Genomic DNA, 18,134 nt, shown 5'->3' with positions numbered 1-18,134 from the left:
GGTGGCCCCGGCGGGAAGGGAGACGGCGCCGCGGCCTTCAGCGGGAAGGAAGGCGACACGGGGTGGAAGGTGCCCAGGAGCTCCCCGGCCTGCAGACTCTCCTTGAGCAGCTCCTGCGAGTGCGTCTTCTTTGTGTGCCTCGTGAGGTGGTCCTTGCGCCCGAACCTCTGCGCGCAGAACTGGCACAGGAAGTCCTTGCAGCCCGTGTGCACCACCAGGTGGCGCCGCACGTCCTTCCGGGTGTAGAAGCAGCGCTCGCAGTGGTCGCACTGGTGCTTCTTCTCCTTGGCGGTGCTGGGCGGCTTCTCCTCCGCGTGGGCCTTCAGGTGGTCCAGCAGCACCTCGGTACTCCCCAGCTCCAGGGCGCAGACGCCGCAGGTGAGGTCCCCGGCGCTGGCCGCGTGCAGGGCCAGGTGCCGCTTGTAGCCCAGCATGGTGTTGTACTTCTTCCCGCACTCCTCGCACCCGAAGGCCATCTTGTTGGGGTCGTGAGTCTGGAGGTGGTTCTTCAGGTGGTCCTTCCGGTTGAACGTCTTCTCGCAGTGAGCGCACTGGTGAGATTTCTGGGGAGAGTGGGTAGCCATGTGCCTAGGGTGGAAGCAAGCATTGCACAGTAGGAGTTGGAGAAGGGTGCGGAAATAATAGCACCCCAGAATGTTAAAAGTTTGGTGCATTTTCACTTTAAAACTATATTTCTGTACTTCCCAAATACATAAAATTGGATCATTGAAAACCAAGAACTTCCCAGACATCGTGGCGCACACCTGGAATCCCAGCACTCTGGGGGGCTGAGGCAGGAAGATCACAGATTTGAGCCCAACAGTAAGACCCTGCCTCAAAATAAAAATAAAAAGGGCTGGGGATACAGATCAGTGTGCAGGCCCTGGGTTCAATCCCCAGGGCTGAAAACAAGCAAGACAAAACAGTAACGACAAACCCAAGGACTACTAAAGCATAATGCAATTTTCATACCCAGAAGAAGTGTCTTTTGAGAAGATAATGTGTCTTGCTAATGTATACAGATTTCTAAACAAATACAAGTTTTAAAAGGATGTGATGAAAAATATTTTCCAGAAGGGGGTTAAATAGGTATTTGATGCTCTTTGAAAATTACTGAATTTCCAAGTTACCCAATATACCTTGTACCCACGTAAAACGTTTCAGCTCCAAGTTTTACACTGTTGTTCCAAATGTAATTAGTCTATAGTCTCTATTTAATAAGATACGGTGTGTAGCCCAGAGACTGAGGACTGTTAGGAGCTTTTTAAGTCTTTCCTTAGCCAGGAGAGTGGCGAATGCCTGTAATCCCATCTACAAGGAAGGCTGAAGCGGGACAGTGGCAAGTTTGAAGCTAGCCTGAGAAACTTAGAGAGACCCTGTCTCGGTATAAGATTTAAAAAGAGGTTCAGGTCTCCCTGGTTCAGTCTCCAGTACTGGAAGCAACAACAAAACCTATCCTTAACTTTGGAGAAAGTATGTAATTGGAACCCACTTTTTAAAAACTTCATCTAATGACTGAATCACCAAGTACTATATGTTAGTATTTCTTATAAAACAGAATCCTGCATTACAGCTTTGCGGCTTGCAGGTATGACATGAGTTGGTCTATCTCTTAAGGCAGTTGCCTCCATTAGATCCCCTTAAGAGGCTTGTCTTATAATTTTAGTGCAACTGTATCCTTTAAACTTGTGACTCTGGATACAAAAGAATTTCTAACAACTAATTCTATTTTTAAAAAAAGATACACTCTCTTTCAGACTGTATGTCTAACTTAAAAGTATATTTAATTATAGCTTTTACCCACTGCCTACTCTATCTTACCTATTCCCGCTAAGTGGTCGCGAATAGTGGTGATTTAGAAGCCAGTGGTCCACTATGAGTCAGACTGGAAGCCAGTTCCAAAATTATAAAGCTGATATGGATCACTGTCTTCAAAATAAAGCAAAACCTCCTTGTACACCTCCTTCCTCTGTCTCTTAAACAAGAGTAACCTGCCATGTGCACAGAATAAAGGGTAGGCATATAAAATGCTGTGACAGACAAGAACAGGTACAACAGGAATTTGAGAAATCAGACATGCTGTTGTCGCCACATTCCAGATGTACTTAGATACATCCATAGGTTGCACGAAGGGTTTTTTAAAAGCATATTAGAGGGGAAGTAGCCGTCTTGTTCTAAAGATATCCACATATGTATCAGAGGGATTGGTATGGGGTGGGGCTGACTTACCAACTTAGTATTTACACAGCTTCTGTTTGGTTTAGTAATAAGAAATAGTGCTGCAAAGGCCTGTCCTGAGTCTTCTATTGTTACCTTTCTTCCCCTCTTTCTTCATGGAGGATTTTAATCTGGCTTGACTTCATCTATCGTCCGTGGACAAATCAACTTGTGGTTAATAACTCTAGATGTCGTATTTCCTACCTTTCCGTCCTATACTTGCGCTGTTTCTGGAGCATGGTGGGTACTAGCACCTGAGTAATACCATCACCTTGCAACTTTCATCACCTTCGATCCCTTACTTTTATCACTTTTTCCTCTGTCTAACATCCAGTTCTTTCCCTTTTAACTTTTCCCTTACTTCCTCGTGCAACAGTTCCAATACAGAACTTTATCAGAGTTGAAAGTACTTCAACTTGTTTCGTCTCAACTTTTCTTCTTGGCTCACAATCTGTGACACTTCTGGTTTTAATATGGCCTATTTAGTATGACCAAATGCCACCAACTTTGGGTGTAACCTGAACAGAGGTCAGTGCTGGTAGAAGACCTCATGGGTAATCAGTCACAGTAGGACTTCCAGTCTTGACCTTGAATCTGTCATCCCAAATCATCTCTTCTCGCCCTTTGCTGACTCCCCCTAAATGGTTTCATTGTCTGCTGTACTTGAACCTATGTTATCTTTTCTGGTTAAGCAAGTCAGTTATTTTCTCCTTCAACTGCTGTTCATGAAATACAGCTCCTGTTGTAATGTTAGGAAATGGGCTGGAATGCTGTCCTATCACCTTTTCTTTAAGCTAAGCCTAAAGCATCCTGCCACCCCAGTCTCTCTCTTTCCTTTAAGGCCGTATGGCCAGAGGAGGAGACCCTGGGTCTGGGGCAGGGAGCACAGTGCTTGCATAAAAGCACACAGTTTCCCTTTTGGCTTACTTCACACCCTTAACTGGACAAGTCATTTCTCTTGAACTACCTCAGTGGGGCTTCAGACATCTTCAGTGTGGTTCAGCCACGTGCCAACGAATTTAACTCCAATCATGTTCTTGCTCTGCTGTCTTTCCCAGGTATTTCTCTCCTACCTGTGTCTGTTAGCTTTAATCCTCCTGAGGCGGAGCCACAACCCAGGCCACCTTGGGTGCTGGGGTGATGCCTGCTGTGTGCCCAGCAGCAGCTTGATGCAGAACGGGGAGCCGCTGCAATGACACTGGTGCGCATGGTACTCACTCAGGCCGCTACTATGACAACTAAGTGGCCTGAGTGCAGCAGGAGATGCTTGAATTGTAAAGTGCCTATGCACTGACAAGCTTAATTTTAAAAATCAACCTATAGCACAGTACAGCATCTGTAACAGTGGCATGCTTAAGGCCAGGAGTGTAATTTACATTTTCTTTCACTTCATTCAAGTGTCTTCCTTGCAGCACCCCAAGATTGAATAATAATGAGGTCCCTGTTAATACCACTCATATGGAAAGGCAGGCTTGCTAATGCTGACTCTCACCTGTGCATTTCTATGTGTGCATCGGAGAGCTGAAGCCTAAAGACGTGGGGAGAGCGCATTTCCCCTAATCAGGCATCAAAAGCAACTCAAACTAGTGGGAGTCTTAGAATATGGCTCTGGAGGCACCAGAGACATCGGGCACGCAGCCTCCACTATCAGTCAGACTACTGTCTGGCTGCATATTTTACCTTCTCTGTATCACCCAAATCCCTTGGAAACAGAAGCTGTATGTCCTGTATCATTTCCCTCATGGCATGGAGGATTAAACATATATTTCCTTAAGAGAGACTCCTCTGGTACGGCAGTGGGTTTTATCCTTCGATATATCATCACAGTGCCTCTGAAATTCTGCAGCATGCACACGCCACACATCTGCACCCACAGTGGAAGCCACTTGTGCGGGTGCCTTTTCCATGTCAGGTGACAAGCTGCTCCGAAAACCTGTACCTGTAGGGTTTCCTCCTCTCCAGCTTCACTCAAGTGACCTGGGGAAGCCCTTGCAGCCTCTGCCTGGACTCTCGTAACAGGAAACAGGAGGCTGTGTTTAATAGTGTCTGCCTGCTTACCTCCTTGACTCCTCACCTTTCTACCTTCGGGCCTGCTGTGTAGTGCAGAGAGGTGCACAAGAAGTATCTGTTGAAGGAAAGGACTGATACTGCACAGCAAAACTGTCAGAGAGAAACACAGTGACCCCTGGAGAGATAGGTTTAAGGAATGGCTGAAAGGCTACCTCGCACCCTTTCCCTGGAGTGAGCAGCCTCAGGGGGCCGGAAGAGCCTTCCTAGCATCTCTCACCTCGTCAACTTGTATCTGGAAATGAAGGCTTTGCCACAGTCAGCCTGCAAGCACTTGAAAGGCCGCTCCCTGGAGTGGGAATAGTTGTGGACAGTGAACTTCTCCAGGGTGAGGAATGTCTGGCCGCATAGCTGGCAGGGGAACGTGGCCATGGGCTTTGCCTCTCACACCTCTCTCTTCAGATGTGCTGACCCCAGGCTGTGCCATTTAAGCACAAGCGAAGGAAGGCGCTGGGCACATCAGCAGAGTCCCTGCGGCCAGACTCCAGAGCAGGGCAGAGGCTGTATCACCAACCAGGGCTACCAAGATGTGGAGCTCTCCGAGGACGCACCCAGTTCTCTTCCTGCTTCCCCTCCTTCCGGTTTACACACGCAGCCTTGAGATCCAGGCACAGGAAGAGGCTCTGCATTGCTACTGCTGGGTGGGGTCCCACATCACCAGACACCTGTGGAGACAAGAAGTCGCCTCGTGTCAGCCATGGCACAGCCTTGCTTCTCTTCCCTGCCACTTCAGAAGCGACCACCCACACTCGGCATGTTCCTCTAAATGGCTCTAATCGGCATAATTCTCCCCGTGCGCTTCAAGAGGCCCTTCTGCACGGAAGTCTGCCCATCTGCTTCTCCTGAGTGGTGCTATCAAGCCCAGGGCTGGGGTGCACTCCCTAGAGACAATGACGGCTCTTCCCATAGATTCGGCCTCAGTCACTGCGTGATTCAGGTCACTGTGAGGCTCCCTGACAAAAGACAAGAAAAACCCACCTTAGTGTGCTTTTAGGGTTTTACTGGTCATAAACAAAACTCCCGCCTCCTATTCAAACCATGGGTTTCCTCCTCCACGCACTGTTAGCATAAGCTACGTTGTTTATGACACCTGTTTAAACTTCCAGAGGATGAGAAGATATCATTTGTATAAGTCTAAGGCAATTTGTTTGCAAGATCACAGCGCACAAATACTGGTATAAACAGGAGTAGAGCTGGGGAGCCGCACGAAGAGGGAGTGTTTCCATGGAAATGAGACAGAGGCTGCTCCGAAAGCGCAGGCCACACTTCCACTTGTAGAACCGTCCTCTAGAAAGCTGTTCTGTCCACCTCTGCCCCTTTTCTTCATGAAGACATTGCCTCAGTCTTCACTTACCCCTGGGCGGGCAGTTCTAGGAGATGGGCCTGCCGCCTCCTCAAACCCAGCCAAAGCCACCCAACTCCAAGCTCTTTTTTCTCTCTACCGATGGACCCGCATTCCAGGAAACGCTTATAATGTCTAAGGCACCATCACCAGTAACACCGCCCATGAATAACTCAGTCAATCCGTGATGGCTGGAACCTTGTGCTATTGAAAAGAGTCATGGGGGGCGGCGGAGGCTGACCTTACAAGTGCCCCCACTTAACGATGTTAAAGTACAGATTCTCTGACACCTGCTTCACAGGTGCAAGGTCCTGAGTTCAATCCCTGGTACCGTAAATAAATAAATAAAGTACAGGTTGAGTGTACCAAATTTGAAAATCTGGAATGCTCCAAAATCTGAAAACTTTTGAGTGTTGACCTGCCACTACAACTGGAAAATTCCACACCCGACTTCATAGGATGGCTTATTTAAAATACCAGACAAACTAGAAATGTATAAAACTACCTCAGCTGCTGGTTAAAGTGTACATGAAATGCAAGTAGTTGTGTGTTTAGGCTTAGGTTTCATTCCCAAGATATCGCATATATATTCATTCCAAAATCCAAACAACACTGAAAGACCGAAACACATATTTCCAAACACTTTGGATAAAGGGTATTCAACCTGTCCTATATACCTGCACTACACACACTTGAGTAGCTCTTACACGTAAGGCCAGGCTTTTCTCAATGTTGCTAAGTAACCAGGGCAAGTCTGGAACAATCTGTTCACTACAGTTGGTCATCATTGCTAAGTCTAAGTTGCTCTTTATTGATAACAGTTGACTGTTACTTTTCTCAGTTACTTTTAACTAGAAAGCCAGACATAACTTTATTTTAATAGTTTAAGTACTTTTAAATATACTAGCACATGTACAAACATCCATTCCTATTTTAATTAGCAAAAATTATAGGAAACTTGCAGCATTCCTCATTTTCCATCCCAGATATTTTTAGTGCCTGGGCAGAGGTCACAGCAAACACACGTACCCCTTCCTGCCCTGTGCCATCGACTTGGAGCCTACAGAACTGGCTCAGGTGCACTGATGGGGGGACTAATAAAAAATGGGGGACTCACAGGCCTCCTCAGGCAGCATCTTGGCCCCAAACTTCCTTTCTGATCCAGTCACCAAGGGCAACTTCAGCTGGACTTCTGTCCCAGTTGTGCCCAACACCCTCCCCTCCAAACTCTCGTTCCCTTGCAGTGTTCCAGCTCTGCCCGAGCCCCTGCCCGAGGCCACCCCAACAGCCCTGGCCACAGAACCCTTCTAGGAGCAAGTGCTGAGTCTGCCGCCGGCTCCCACAGTCTGACCTCCCCTCATGCAACCTAAGTCTGGCCACAACACTCCTTCACTTGAAGCGGCTCTGTGTTCTTTCCAGATCTATTTTTCAAAGAATAAGACATATACAGATTATAAAATCTAAAATGCATGTTTTCTTCCTTTCTTGTGTAGCTAAACTCAAAATACATGTGTCACTTTGGAGTAGCCAGCTAGGTAGGAAGGGTTCTATAGTTCTCTCATCTACTTCCCAATTCCTGGCACATATATTTTTTTCACTTTATCTTGGTAAATTTACTCTCCTGTCTCTTGCCTTATGAGATAACTGTAAGTCCAACAGAACTGTCAGCAATGATGGCAATGCTAGGTATATCATGACTCTTAAACACTCAAAATGTACCACTGAGGAGCAGGAACTTATTTTGTTTAATTTTAATAGCCACATGTAGCTAACTGCAGCTGTGTGGAACAGGCAGATGCTTAGATTCCCTGGCAGGACAGATGTAGACAAGGCTAGCTTTCCTTGGACTTAATTTCATTCGCTCTCAGGTGTTTTCCCTGGAGTATGGGAGGAATTTGTATCGCTTGTTTTATAAACATAGTGGAAAGATTTCCCATTTCAAACTCCTGCTTACTCATGTAGGCCATATTCCAAGTTTCCGTTTCCTCTTTTCTGATAGTCACCCGATATATGTAAGAGGGGTGTGGGGGACAATCACCTGAGAGAAAATGACCTGGAAGCAAATTTTAATCTAAAAAACTGCCATACAGATGTTGTAGTATTTATGAGATTAAAGTAGAACTATGTGCCCATGTACGACTGATGGCTTCCAACAATTCAGTGATGGATATGATGGAGAAAAGACACATACTCTCCCTGTGTATACCCCATCTATTATTCATGTTGGGAGGAAGCTGTGTAGACAAGACACAGCAGAAGGAACAGAAGAAATGGGCAGCGATGAGCCCGTGTCCTGTTTCTCAGCAGATGTAAACCTCTACTGATTGCTTAGCAACATAAGAGGAGTACAAAGGAAAATTGGATCTATTCAAGTTTAAAAATTGCCCCTTGGATAAAGATTTTCAAATCCACTTTCCAGTCACTTTTCCCCTAGATTCACAAGCCCAGCAGTCATGTACATTGTCCATGCCTTCTCTTCTTTATAATGTTTTTTTTTTTTTTTGGTACTGGGGATCAAACTCACAATCTTGTGCTTGCAAGGCAGGCGTGGTGCCACCAAGCTAAATCCCCGGCTGTCCACGCCTTCTTTTCCTCTAGCATTCCAAGATGGTGACTATAATCAGAGCATTAGGCATGGTCGTGTTTCATTTAGGAGCGAGGCACTCGGTTCCTTCCTCATCGGGGTTCCAAACCTTCCCTCAAAAACAAAGTCTCTTAGTCTTTTTACACATATCCAACTTACTTTTTGAATGTTCTTCCCAAGACCTTATCTTGTGACTTGTAGGTTTGTGTTAAATATACCCAGCCTAACACAAAGTATAAAGTTGGCCCTCAAATGTTGAGCTGAATTATTTACATGATAGTGAACATACTTTAATTTCTTTGTGAAGACTTTAGTGATTAGCTCAAATTCATTAAAAGCTATAAAATTCCAGCCACCACAACTATGTATTTCATAAATATGGACCTTAGAATGCAAGTGTTTGCACTGTTCTCATGATATAAGCACTAACGTCTATAACTGTCTTTCCCAGCAGACTACACTGAGGATCAAAGCTTAGCTATTAAAATAAGTAAGTGAACTGTGTGGATATATGCAACATCTCATCTCTAGGCACTTGATCGGTACTGGCTATATACTGATGATTCTGATCTGTGGTTGAAACTTGATGCACTTTCTGGCCACATCCTTGAAAAAGACTTATGATTCCTTTCTACTGCCTGGCCTACCCGCAGTGATCTTAAGAAAACTGACAAAGTGCTGGTCCTGATGAGAGTCAGCCTGTTCTATGCCTCAAATCTGAATCTGAAATACAGTACTACTTCAACACCTGTCACCCTGGAAAGATAGTAAGTCTTCCCCCAAAACATTTCAGGACATAATTTTCAGTCCCCTTGATTCTAAAAATACTGAGTGATCTGCTAGGATGCCAAAGAAGGCTCATGCCATCTGCTTCATTCTGTTATGCTGATTATTTTAGGGATGAGAGAGGATCAGATGGAAATAAGAACATATATACACACACACACACACACACACACACACACACACATACATATATGGCAACAGCCAGGAAAGACTATGTCCCTGGGGGCTGGGGGAAACGGTGGCGAAGGGGAGGTCAGAGCACAAGTGGAGTTCCAGGATGTTCCTGGGGCCGCGTAACACAATCACCTAACGGGGGACAACTGTCTTAGAGCATTCTCAAAATAAACCATGACTTCTGGCTTCTACGTCCATTGTTCCCCATGATACAATGCAAGGCCATTTCTGAGCAGAAAATGAACCTCCATTTTTGGTCTTCTAGGATGGATGCTCTCACTTATTTTCACACTATTAATCACTACTTCTTAGGGATAAGAAGGTTCTACTCCAAATCTCTTCCTCATGACCCAGATATAATTATGTTAAGGCCATTTATTTATTTATTTATACTGGGACTAGAACTCGGGACCTTGCGCTTACAAGGCAGGCAGCAGCACCGAGCTAAACCCCCAGCCCTTTAAGGCCAATTTTAAAAGACCTCTACCAAAGTTATTTTACTCTATATCCACAATTAGGAAGCAGCCAGTCCTGGCACAGGGAAGACAGAAATTCTCCTTTTGTCTGGTCCTAGGAAGCATCTCAAAAACTTTTCTTAATATCAGTTCTTCGAAGGATTTGGGTAGCAAGTATCTATTAGCAAATTGAAAGAACTCCTCAGAAGCATCAGAAGAGGTAAGGAGCCCCAGAAGTTCTAGGTGTTCACTGCTGATTTTTTCTGTGTCTGTGTCATAAAATCTGCTGAGTGCTGTGCCTGAGTGAATGCTGGGTCAGAGAAGGTGGGCTCGTGGCTGATCAGCAGCAAAAGCTCCTGGCACGTGACCACCTCGAAGTACACATGTGAGGCTGCAACAAGCTGTGGGGTAGCCGTGGCAGGCTCATGTCAGCCTTGACCAAGAACAAGGCCCTCTGAATTCTCTGGATCTCCGTGCAGAATTAGGAAGCACGCCTACTGGAGTCCTCATGTACACAGGGACCACAGCTTGGCCTGAATTTTCCAAGGGGTCCTAGATTCAAACAGGTTAAGGAACAACGACCAGATGAGAATTGAGAGAAAATCCTCCTTGATGCTGTCAATATTCTGCTGGGCTCCTCACAATGTCATTGATATTTCCTGGCCCACGGGCCACATATCTTATGTCTGTTTTTTTATGGAGTGAAAATGAAAAGGAGAAGTTGTAGGACATTGTTTTTTCTCAAATTCAAGCTGTAAAACAACTTGCACAAATTTCATTTCAGGTAGAGATGATCGTTTCACAGGTCCCTCCCTGAGCGACAGACCTCCCTATAACTAGCTTTGAGGTGCTCTCCAGTTATAGGGCTTCATTTGTCAGCATTTGGTTTTTTAAAATCGTCAATAAAGCATTAAGATCCATCAACGCTCGAGCTTAGCTCTGGGAAGAAGGCCCTGCCCGGGAGGAGCTCCCAGGACCTGTCACCCCACAGTTGCCCACAGCCCATCAAAGCCACGGGTCAGCCACCCTGCTATTCGTGTGCCGCATTCTCTCATGTAAATGCGCTTCCCTCCTGGAATGCCTGCCGTCCTTGTCCACCTGGCCGGCTCCTCTCCTGTCACTCCCCGGCAGAGCAAAGAATTCCTCTTCCCAGCAGTGGGGTGCACGTGGCAGTCCCACAGACGTGTCCTCCACACCTGTCTGAAGCTGTTTCGCCCCAGTCGGTGCTCACTGGCTGGAAGCCCGGCTGCCCCTGCCCCTGTCCTGCTGTGGGAGGGCCACCCCACAGTGTGCTGGAAACTCAGGTTTGAATCTGCCCACAGATTTTGTAAACTGCTGCCTTGAGAGAATTTTGTTATGCCAGCAACTAAGCTCTTATCTTCTTAGAAATGAGGCCTCAAATGAGCGAGAACACCGAAGTGAAGTGTTTATCTAATATTCAGAGAAAAACAGCTCTCCAGTGCATTATAGCACTGCTTTAGAACATCAGACCATGTACTAGCCATAAAATTAAAAAAAGGATGGATGCTTTCGGTTTGCAAATAACATGAGTTGTATCTACGTAGATACAACTACGTAGATGTAGAGTGAACAGAAAGCATGTTGCTCTGGGCTTCCGAGAAACTCTGCTAAAGACAAGGAGGGAGAGCGGGTTCCCCCAAGGACCAAAGCATGACTCAATAATGAAGCCCTTGTTGCAAGCCCTACCTAAGTACACAAGAGAAGCTTCCTCAGCTCTTCACTCCATCAGGAGGCAGTCAAGGATTAACAGGAAACAGGAGCCAGCATCCAAGAGGAAAACAATCAGTGCAAAACTTAGAGAAAAAAGCAGCTAGGATAGGGAAGAGAGAACACAGAAGAAAAATTTAAAAGCTACTATTGTGAATATCCTAAAGCGGGTAGGAGAGATACTTAAAAGATGACCAGGGTATTAAGAGAACAAGATTTTAAAGAGATGCACAATACCAAAAATGGCAGTGTTAAGCATAAGACTCCAGGGGCAGGGACAGGTATTTGAGGCAAGCTTGCTAGGAGAGCATCTCAGAATCTGTGACTTTAATTAAATTTCCTGTTGACTCCTAGCACCTTCAAGTTTGACGATACGGCTTCTTTGGAGGACGCCTGGTGTTTTCAGCAGGCTGGTTCTGCCGCTCATTAGTGATTGTGATTCTTCCACAAAGCAACTCAACTAATATAATCCTGAGACTGATAATAAATCATTTACAAACAAAATGGCTAAAATATGACTAGTTAGACTAAGAAACTGGAATTACTTTAAAGTTAACAAAACAGAGTTTATGATCTTTACTACATGGCAAGCTTACCTATTAAATATTTCTTAATTGTACTGTAAGCTGTGGATCATAGAATAAGGCAATGAACAGAAATAACAGATATAAATTTAAAATAAACCTCTCATTATTTGTAGATCATGTTCTACATAGAAGACACCAAAGAATTCACACCAGAAGATTAGCATTACAAAGTCTGTCAGTGTTTAGTTATCAAAATCAAACTACAAAAATCAACTGCAGGGCCAGGGATTTAGCTCAGTGGTTCCACCGTCTGCCTCACAAGTGCAAGGACCTGAGTTCAATGCCCAGTACCAAAACAACAACAACAACAACAAAAAAAAAACCCTGCAATTTCTAAAGACCAGCAGAGATATAATTTTAAATGCCACATATATTAGTCACAAAGCAGATACCTAAGTAATGCCCAGCAAAAGAAAAAGAGGCGATAATATAAAACGGAAGTCAGACAAGATGTGTGTATTCAAAGATGTTCGTGCCTTGGAATCAGCAGATACACTACGACTCAATTGCTCATGGAAAAGCAATAAATCATAGTGAAAATAATTAGCAAGGTGGATAGGAATTTGTTTGGGGAGCTATCAGCTGTTGCTTGGGAGATCCAAGGAAGTTTCAAGGAAGAGTCCAAGCTTAAGATGAGCTTTCAAGTTTAGCAGGTGTTCAAGGGGGCGCTGGTCCACTCCAGGCTAAGGTAACACATTGACATGGGACATCTGAAAACAAGTAGTTTAGCAGGACCAGAACAAGGGCTCAAATAAGACAGCAGTGAAGCAGGATGGAAAAGTAAAAAGACCAAATCATGAAGGGTCCACTGCAGCTAGGGAAGAGTACACCAGTTGTACATTTTTAGCAGATTCATTCATTTGCTTAGTCAAGACAGCTGCCAGTTCTGGTGGAGGAAGAGAGTGAGGACAGAAGAGTAACCATAGACAGGGAAGAGCTGTGGAGGTGAAGCTTGTGACTTGAGCCTCCAGGAGACACAGAGAACAGAGGCCAAACTCCCCTGGAGAAAGGATGCTCCAGGCACAGGTGATGGAGAAGCCAGAAACAAGAAGCCATTATAAGCAACAGCCTGGTCATCAGATGCCACCTTCCGGTGCTAACTGTGGCAGGGATGAGTGACACAGGAGTGTACTGGGCCACTTAGACTTCTAACCTGTCGCAGAAGAGGTAACGCTGAGCTATACAAGGAGAAAAGAGGGCAGTTCTAAGTGACCCTTTGTAAGCAGACTAGTTAGACTAGGATTTAGGATCCCCAAAGGAGGTGAGAGTGCTGGCAGAGATGGAAAGTCCCAGAGGAAAACTCCAGCAAAAAATACGAGTTAGGAATTCTGTTTTAGACATGTTGAGCTTAATGGTACTTAATGCCGCTCAGGCCAGTAAGGAGATGCCTAGCCTGGAGTTGCTGGGATTCTCTTTAAAGAACGGTGAGCAGGCCCAGCATGGTAGTGCAGGCCTGTTCTCCCAGCACTCTAGGCGGCTGAGCAGGATTGCAAGTTTGGGCTCAGTGTGGGCAAACTGGAGAGACCCTGTCTCAAAATAAAAACTAGGGCTGGAGATGTAGCTTAGTGTGAAGGGCCTGGGTTCAATCCCCAGTACTGGGAAGGAAGGAGGGAGGGAGGGAGGGATGAATGGATGGATGGCCAGACAGACAAAGGGTGAATGGCAGCCTTTGGATTCAGGAAAAGGACACCATCCTGAATTCTGAACACTGCTTATCCAGGTGACTTTATAAATGTCTCTGAGGTCTCTGTGGGTGGCCTTGGATCCTGACAGGAAGCTCACGTGACCAACTTTGATCACCAGTGTCCCTCGTCCCCAAGTGATTTGGTGAGGTGGGCTTGCCCTGGGCAAAGGAAGACTTGGTTTTCTTTCCGGCAGGCCACAGCTAGAGTAATTCTCCCCTTGGATCCCTACTCTGCAGGCCGAGGGCCATGGGCCTGTGAGGGCACGCAGCTCTCAGCACTGCGGTCACAGAGGAAGCCCCTGCCTGTAAGCGCCCCAGCTTCCTCTGGGGGAACACGGGGCAGGGACTGCTCTGTGGCACCAGCCATTAGCAAATGGGAACTGACTCTTGATCCAAAGCTTGACAAGGTCTGCTGCATAACTGCTGCACAGTGACAGTGCGAACAAGACCCAACCGGCTTTGAAAAGCTTGTGGTTGCCTGTCCACTAGCAGAAGGTGGGCTTTCTATAGCCAGGGTCTCTGTTCTGTTCTATGTAGCAGAACGGAGAGAGTTGCTAACGTAGCGAGCAGAGCTGGTCACTACTGGGAGAAAAACAGCTGCCGCAGATAGCAAGTGTGTGGACGCTGTCTCACCCAGAGTGGGGGGCAGCCTCGAGGACACTAAGCCCATGGATGTGAGCCCTGAAGAGCCACAGGTGCCAAACCACAGAGGAGTGAGGCCACCTCTGCAGACCAGGACCCTGGGGTGCATCACCATCTGTGTGCTTCCTAACTCCCAGGCCTGTGACCGCCCGCGTTGTCCTTCCTTGTCCTTGACACAGGGCTGGATCGCTGGGTTCCAAGGCCGTGCCACAGCCACCTAGGGACTGGCTGTGTCCAGAAAGGCAAGTGTTAAATCCAGGATTGGCTCTCATGCGGAGACGGATTGTCCTTGTTTGAAGACGACTATTTATCAAGGGAGATTCTAGGTAGCCTGGATGGCGCAAGGGGTGACAAAGGGCTTTGGTATTAGGAGCAGATTTCCTAATCATTAAAGTCAGGGATGGGGACGGTTCCTTTGTGACAGCTGAAAATGTATCCCCCTCCTCCCTCCCTATAAACCCTTGCCGACTGGCCTTTAGACCCTTTTAGGGTCTGCTTCTATAGCTGATGGCGTAATCTCTTTTCCTGGCTGCTAAGTGTAGGTCATGGAGGAACCAAAACTCCAATGAACAGCAGGGCCTATTGTCCCAACAGGGCCCCTGTTTAGGGGAAAGAAAAGCCTGGCTCCTTCTCAGGAAGTGTGAGGGTGCAGCCTCACCCTGAGAAAAGAAGCGAGGAAAGCATCCGAGCCACGCTGACGAGGGGAAGCCAGACTCTCGAGTCTAAAAGGAAACTCTTGGTCTCTGCTAGCCAGAAAGGATGCTCAAGGCTTGGGTTGTTTGTCTGATCTTAAGACAACAGTGTTACTAAACAGAAAACAGACAAGCAGAGCTGGACACGGCGTGGTGGCACACACCTGTCATCCCAGCACTCGGGAGACTGAGGTAGGAAGATCACCATGAGTTCAAGATCAGCCTGGGCTACATGGTGAGTTCGATGCCAGCCTGAACACATAGTGAGCCCGTCTCAAAGAAAAACAAAATGTTGGCAGGGTCTGACTGGGGAGTGGGATGAGATAATATGTAACGTTTCATTTTTCTTTCTGAATATCTGCACTGCCTAAGTTTTGATTACAACTACTTAGGCTGAGTCCTGAAGTACCACCAGGTGAGCAGAAGAGGAAGGTGACTGGAGGCAGAGGGAAGAACACGGAGAATCAGGGGGTGCCTTGGAGTTCGCGGCCCAGGCTGGTGGGGGAGTTGGAGGAGGAGGCCAGGGCGGCACAGGAAAGTGAGCTTTTGTTGGGAACCGGGAGTGTATGGGGTTACTCGGTCTCCTCAGCTGCACGGCCCGTGTGTCGTGTGCCCCGCCCCACCGCCCCGTGTGACTGAGCCGTCTGGCGAGAGCAGCAACCCTGGCTACTGCTCTGAAGATCCAAGCGCTGCAGCCCACTCTAGCCAAGCCTGGAACCACTCTGATGACCCCAGACTCAAATGCGATGGGTACTTTTAAAATAACAAAGTACACTTTTTAAAAAGCTTCATCAATGGGTGAATATCCAGAACTTAAACTGTGTCTGTAGACGACTGTGTAAGGAAAGTCAAACTGCTGCACTCATACCCCACAAATTGTTCATCCAGAAATGAATTTGAAATATGCAAATATTTATCAATGGTCCTTTACGATGATCTGGGTTTCACTGTTTTTTACCCCCCGCCAAAACTGCTAAACACTTCATTGCGTTTCTGTTTCAAAAGCAAGTAGCACTAAAGGGACAAGGCAACATCTCTAACCTGCACTGGCTTCTCCGAAAGACGGGAGGAGGAATGTGGAGGAAATGGGGAGAAAGAGCAGAACAGTTGCAAGCCGGCCCCTCTGCTTTTCACCTTGTGTCTTGTTCCTGGCTCTTTCACAGCTTTTGGCCCTTTGTTTGTTTAACAGACCATCACAATCCTCTCGAGTTCAATGGGGGAGGAATGTGAGCTCAGAAGTAGCTGTCCCTACGGTCTACATGTGTGGTCCCCCCCAGCCTTCCGGGCTTCCGGCTGCCCTGGAGGACAGCACCTTGCTCACAATAAGCCCGACACCCAGGAGGCATTCGGCATTCGCTGCTCCTTCTCAGGAGCCTGAAGCAATCTCTCCAGTTGCTCTTCATCTCTGCCATCGAGGTCCTGCGACAGACACTGCCTGGCATGTTAGCTGCCCCTGCCCAACCTTTACCGGTGCACCGGCCCTGAAAACTGCAGACACATAACAGGACCTTCCTGAGCCTGCTTGTCTGTGACCTCCCAAACCTGGCAGGCTTCCTAATGCCTTTGTCAGGTCCTGACAGATGCATCAGCCTCACTGGGATCAATTTCAGTCCCTTGGTCAACAGATCAAAATAATATTCACTAGCAATATATTTCCATAAGAATCAAAACAAGACTAGTTAATGCAGCAATGAAGTATTTCAGTGGACCTCATAAAGCCCTCCCATGCTAGTTGGTATAATTCTACCTTACAGCCTCTTGAGGTAGCTACAAAGGCATTAATGTCCCCTTTAGGGCTCAGGGGACTTAAATTCTTTGCCCATAAGCACTGATTGATGAAACAGCAAATGATGTATGTATCCCCCTAAAAAAAGGCCTGGTTCCGAGTGAGCACTCAAGACATACTGGCCCCCCAGGTACAGCCTCTGTCCCTCCTCACCAGTGACAACAATGGAGGCTAACAGAACATTATTAGCAATCTCTTTCCATTTCTTCCCCAGCCACATTGTCAGCAGGAGCAGAGACTTTCAGCAGGAGCTCTTACTGCCATATTTCCAGAGAACACCTCACAGCAGTAGTTGGCCACATGGGCCTGGTACCTCCTCAGGGTTAACCCTCAGCTTCCACATGGGCACACAGCTTCAGCACACTGTAGGCATACAGGTAAGGCCTACCATCAGGGGCAGTGTCCAAGCTTTTGAATCGACAGCATTGTCAGCAGAAAATTCCACAGACCTGCAGTGTTACTGGGACTATGGATAGGGGTCAGCAGATTAATTAAGTCTCTAACTGCTTCATCAGATTCCCTGAAATGTAGAGTACACTGATGCTTTAACAAAAGAAAAACAAAACAATCCTGTCCTAAATTATTTTGCAGTTTGATGAGGAAAGGGGGGGAAGGCTACTTATTCTCCATTAGAATCTCCTTGATGTACCCTTGCCTCAGTTTGCTGTTTCCAAGCAAGTATGCATAAACACGCCCAGGTAGAATTGATTTGAAAGCTCACGTACCTACTGGGTGACAGGAACCATTGGCCGTGAGGTGGGATGGAGTCCTTCCAGAAGTCCAAAGATCCAATCTGTAAAAAAGACCTTATATGTCTTCGGTCAATGACATCAGAAAAACATTCTCCCCACTGTGCTATAACCTGAGCTCCACTTTACAAGCACATAGCCATGTACCCCGCTGCAGTCTAGATTTTCTACTAGTTTTTGATGCCTTTCAGTGGGTGATCTTTACTTATATCCTTTGTCCTACTTCAACTGAATTAGAACTCAACTGTCAAGTTTTTCCCTGCTTTTTCTGCACATAGAAAAAAAGGACACATGACATTGTTTACGTAAAACATTCAAAACAGCACTCAGAGGAAATGGTATTTCTTTTAAACCAACAGTATTAAAATACTATAAACAGGTATGCAAATCTATGCAGTAATAGAAGCTGAAACAAATTATGAATTAAAAGAAAGTCAGCAATGACCTGTCAACACTCATTTTCAACAAAAGCTTCAAATAAACATTGAGATCTATCAAATAAGCAAGGCCAAAAGGCTGACATCTCCAAGCTGAATATTTGATGTAGTAATGACTAAACCTGGCTACACATTAGAAAATATTTTAAAAGGACAGATTCAGGTAAGCCAGAACAGACTGAAAATATCTTAGGCATCCTGAGA

At 46.4% G+C, this 18,134-nt stretch overlaps 2 protein-coding genes across 2 annotated transcripts in view; one reads left to right on the top strand and one right to left on the bottom strand.

Moving 5' to 3' along the window:
- The window catches only part of Plagl1 (PLAG1 like zinc finger 1), a 5,771-nt gene extending 746 nt beyond the window's left edge, over positions 1-5,025 (bottom strand). Inside the window, exons 1-2 of the mRNA XM_033763477.1 lie at positions 4,505-5,025; positions 7-588 (exon numbers count right to left, since the gene is read on the bottom strand). Of these exons, the coding sequence (XP_033619368.1) occupies positions 7-588; positions 4,505-4,656 (734 nt within the window). The 5' untranslated portion in view covers positions 4,657-5,025. The remainder of the gene's footprint in view (positions 1-6; positions 589-4,504) is intronic.
- Positions 1-16,452, top strand: part of Zc2hc1b (zinc finger C2HC-type containing 1B) — a 69,299-nt gene extending 52,847 nt beyond the window's left edge. The window contains exon 8 of the mRNA XM_010626615.3: positions 16,148-16,452. Coding sequence (XP_010624917.1) covers positions 16,148-16,336 — 189 coding nt within the window. The 3' untranslated portion in view covers positions 16,337-16,452. The remainder of the gene's footprint in view (positions 1-16,147) is intronic.
- Positions 16,453-18,134: the final 1,682 nt, after the last annotated feature.

This window comes from Fukomys damarensis, unplaced genomic scaffold, assembly GCF_012274545.1.
Source record: "Fukomys damarensis isolate Sample0158 unplaced genomic scaffold, DMR_v1.0_HiC HiC_scaffold_14, whole genome shotgun sequence".
In the NCBI taxonomy this organism is placed as follows: domain Eukaryota; kingdom Metazoa; phylum Chordata; class Mammalia; order Rodentia; family Bathyergidae; genus Fukomys; species Fukomys damarensis.
This window is presented reverse-complemented; position numbering and strand designations above follow the sequence as displayed.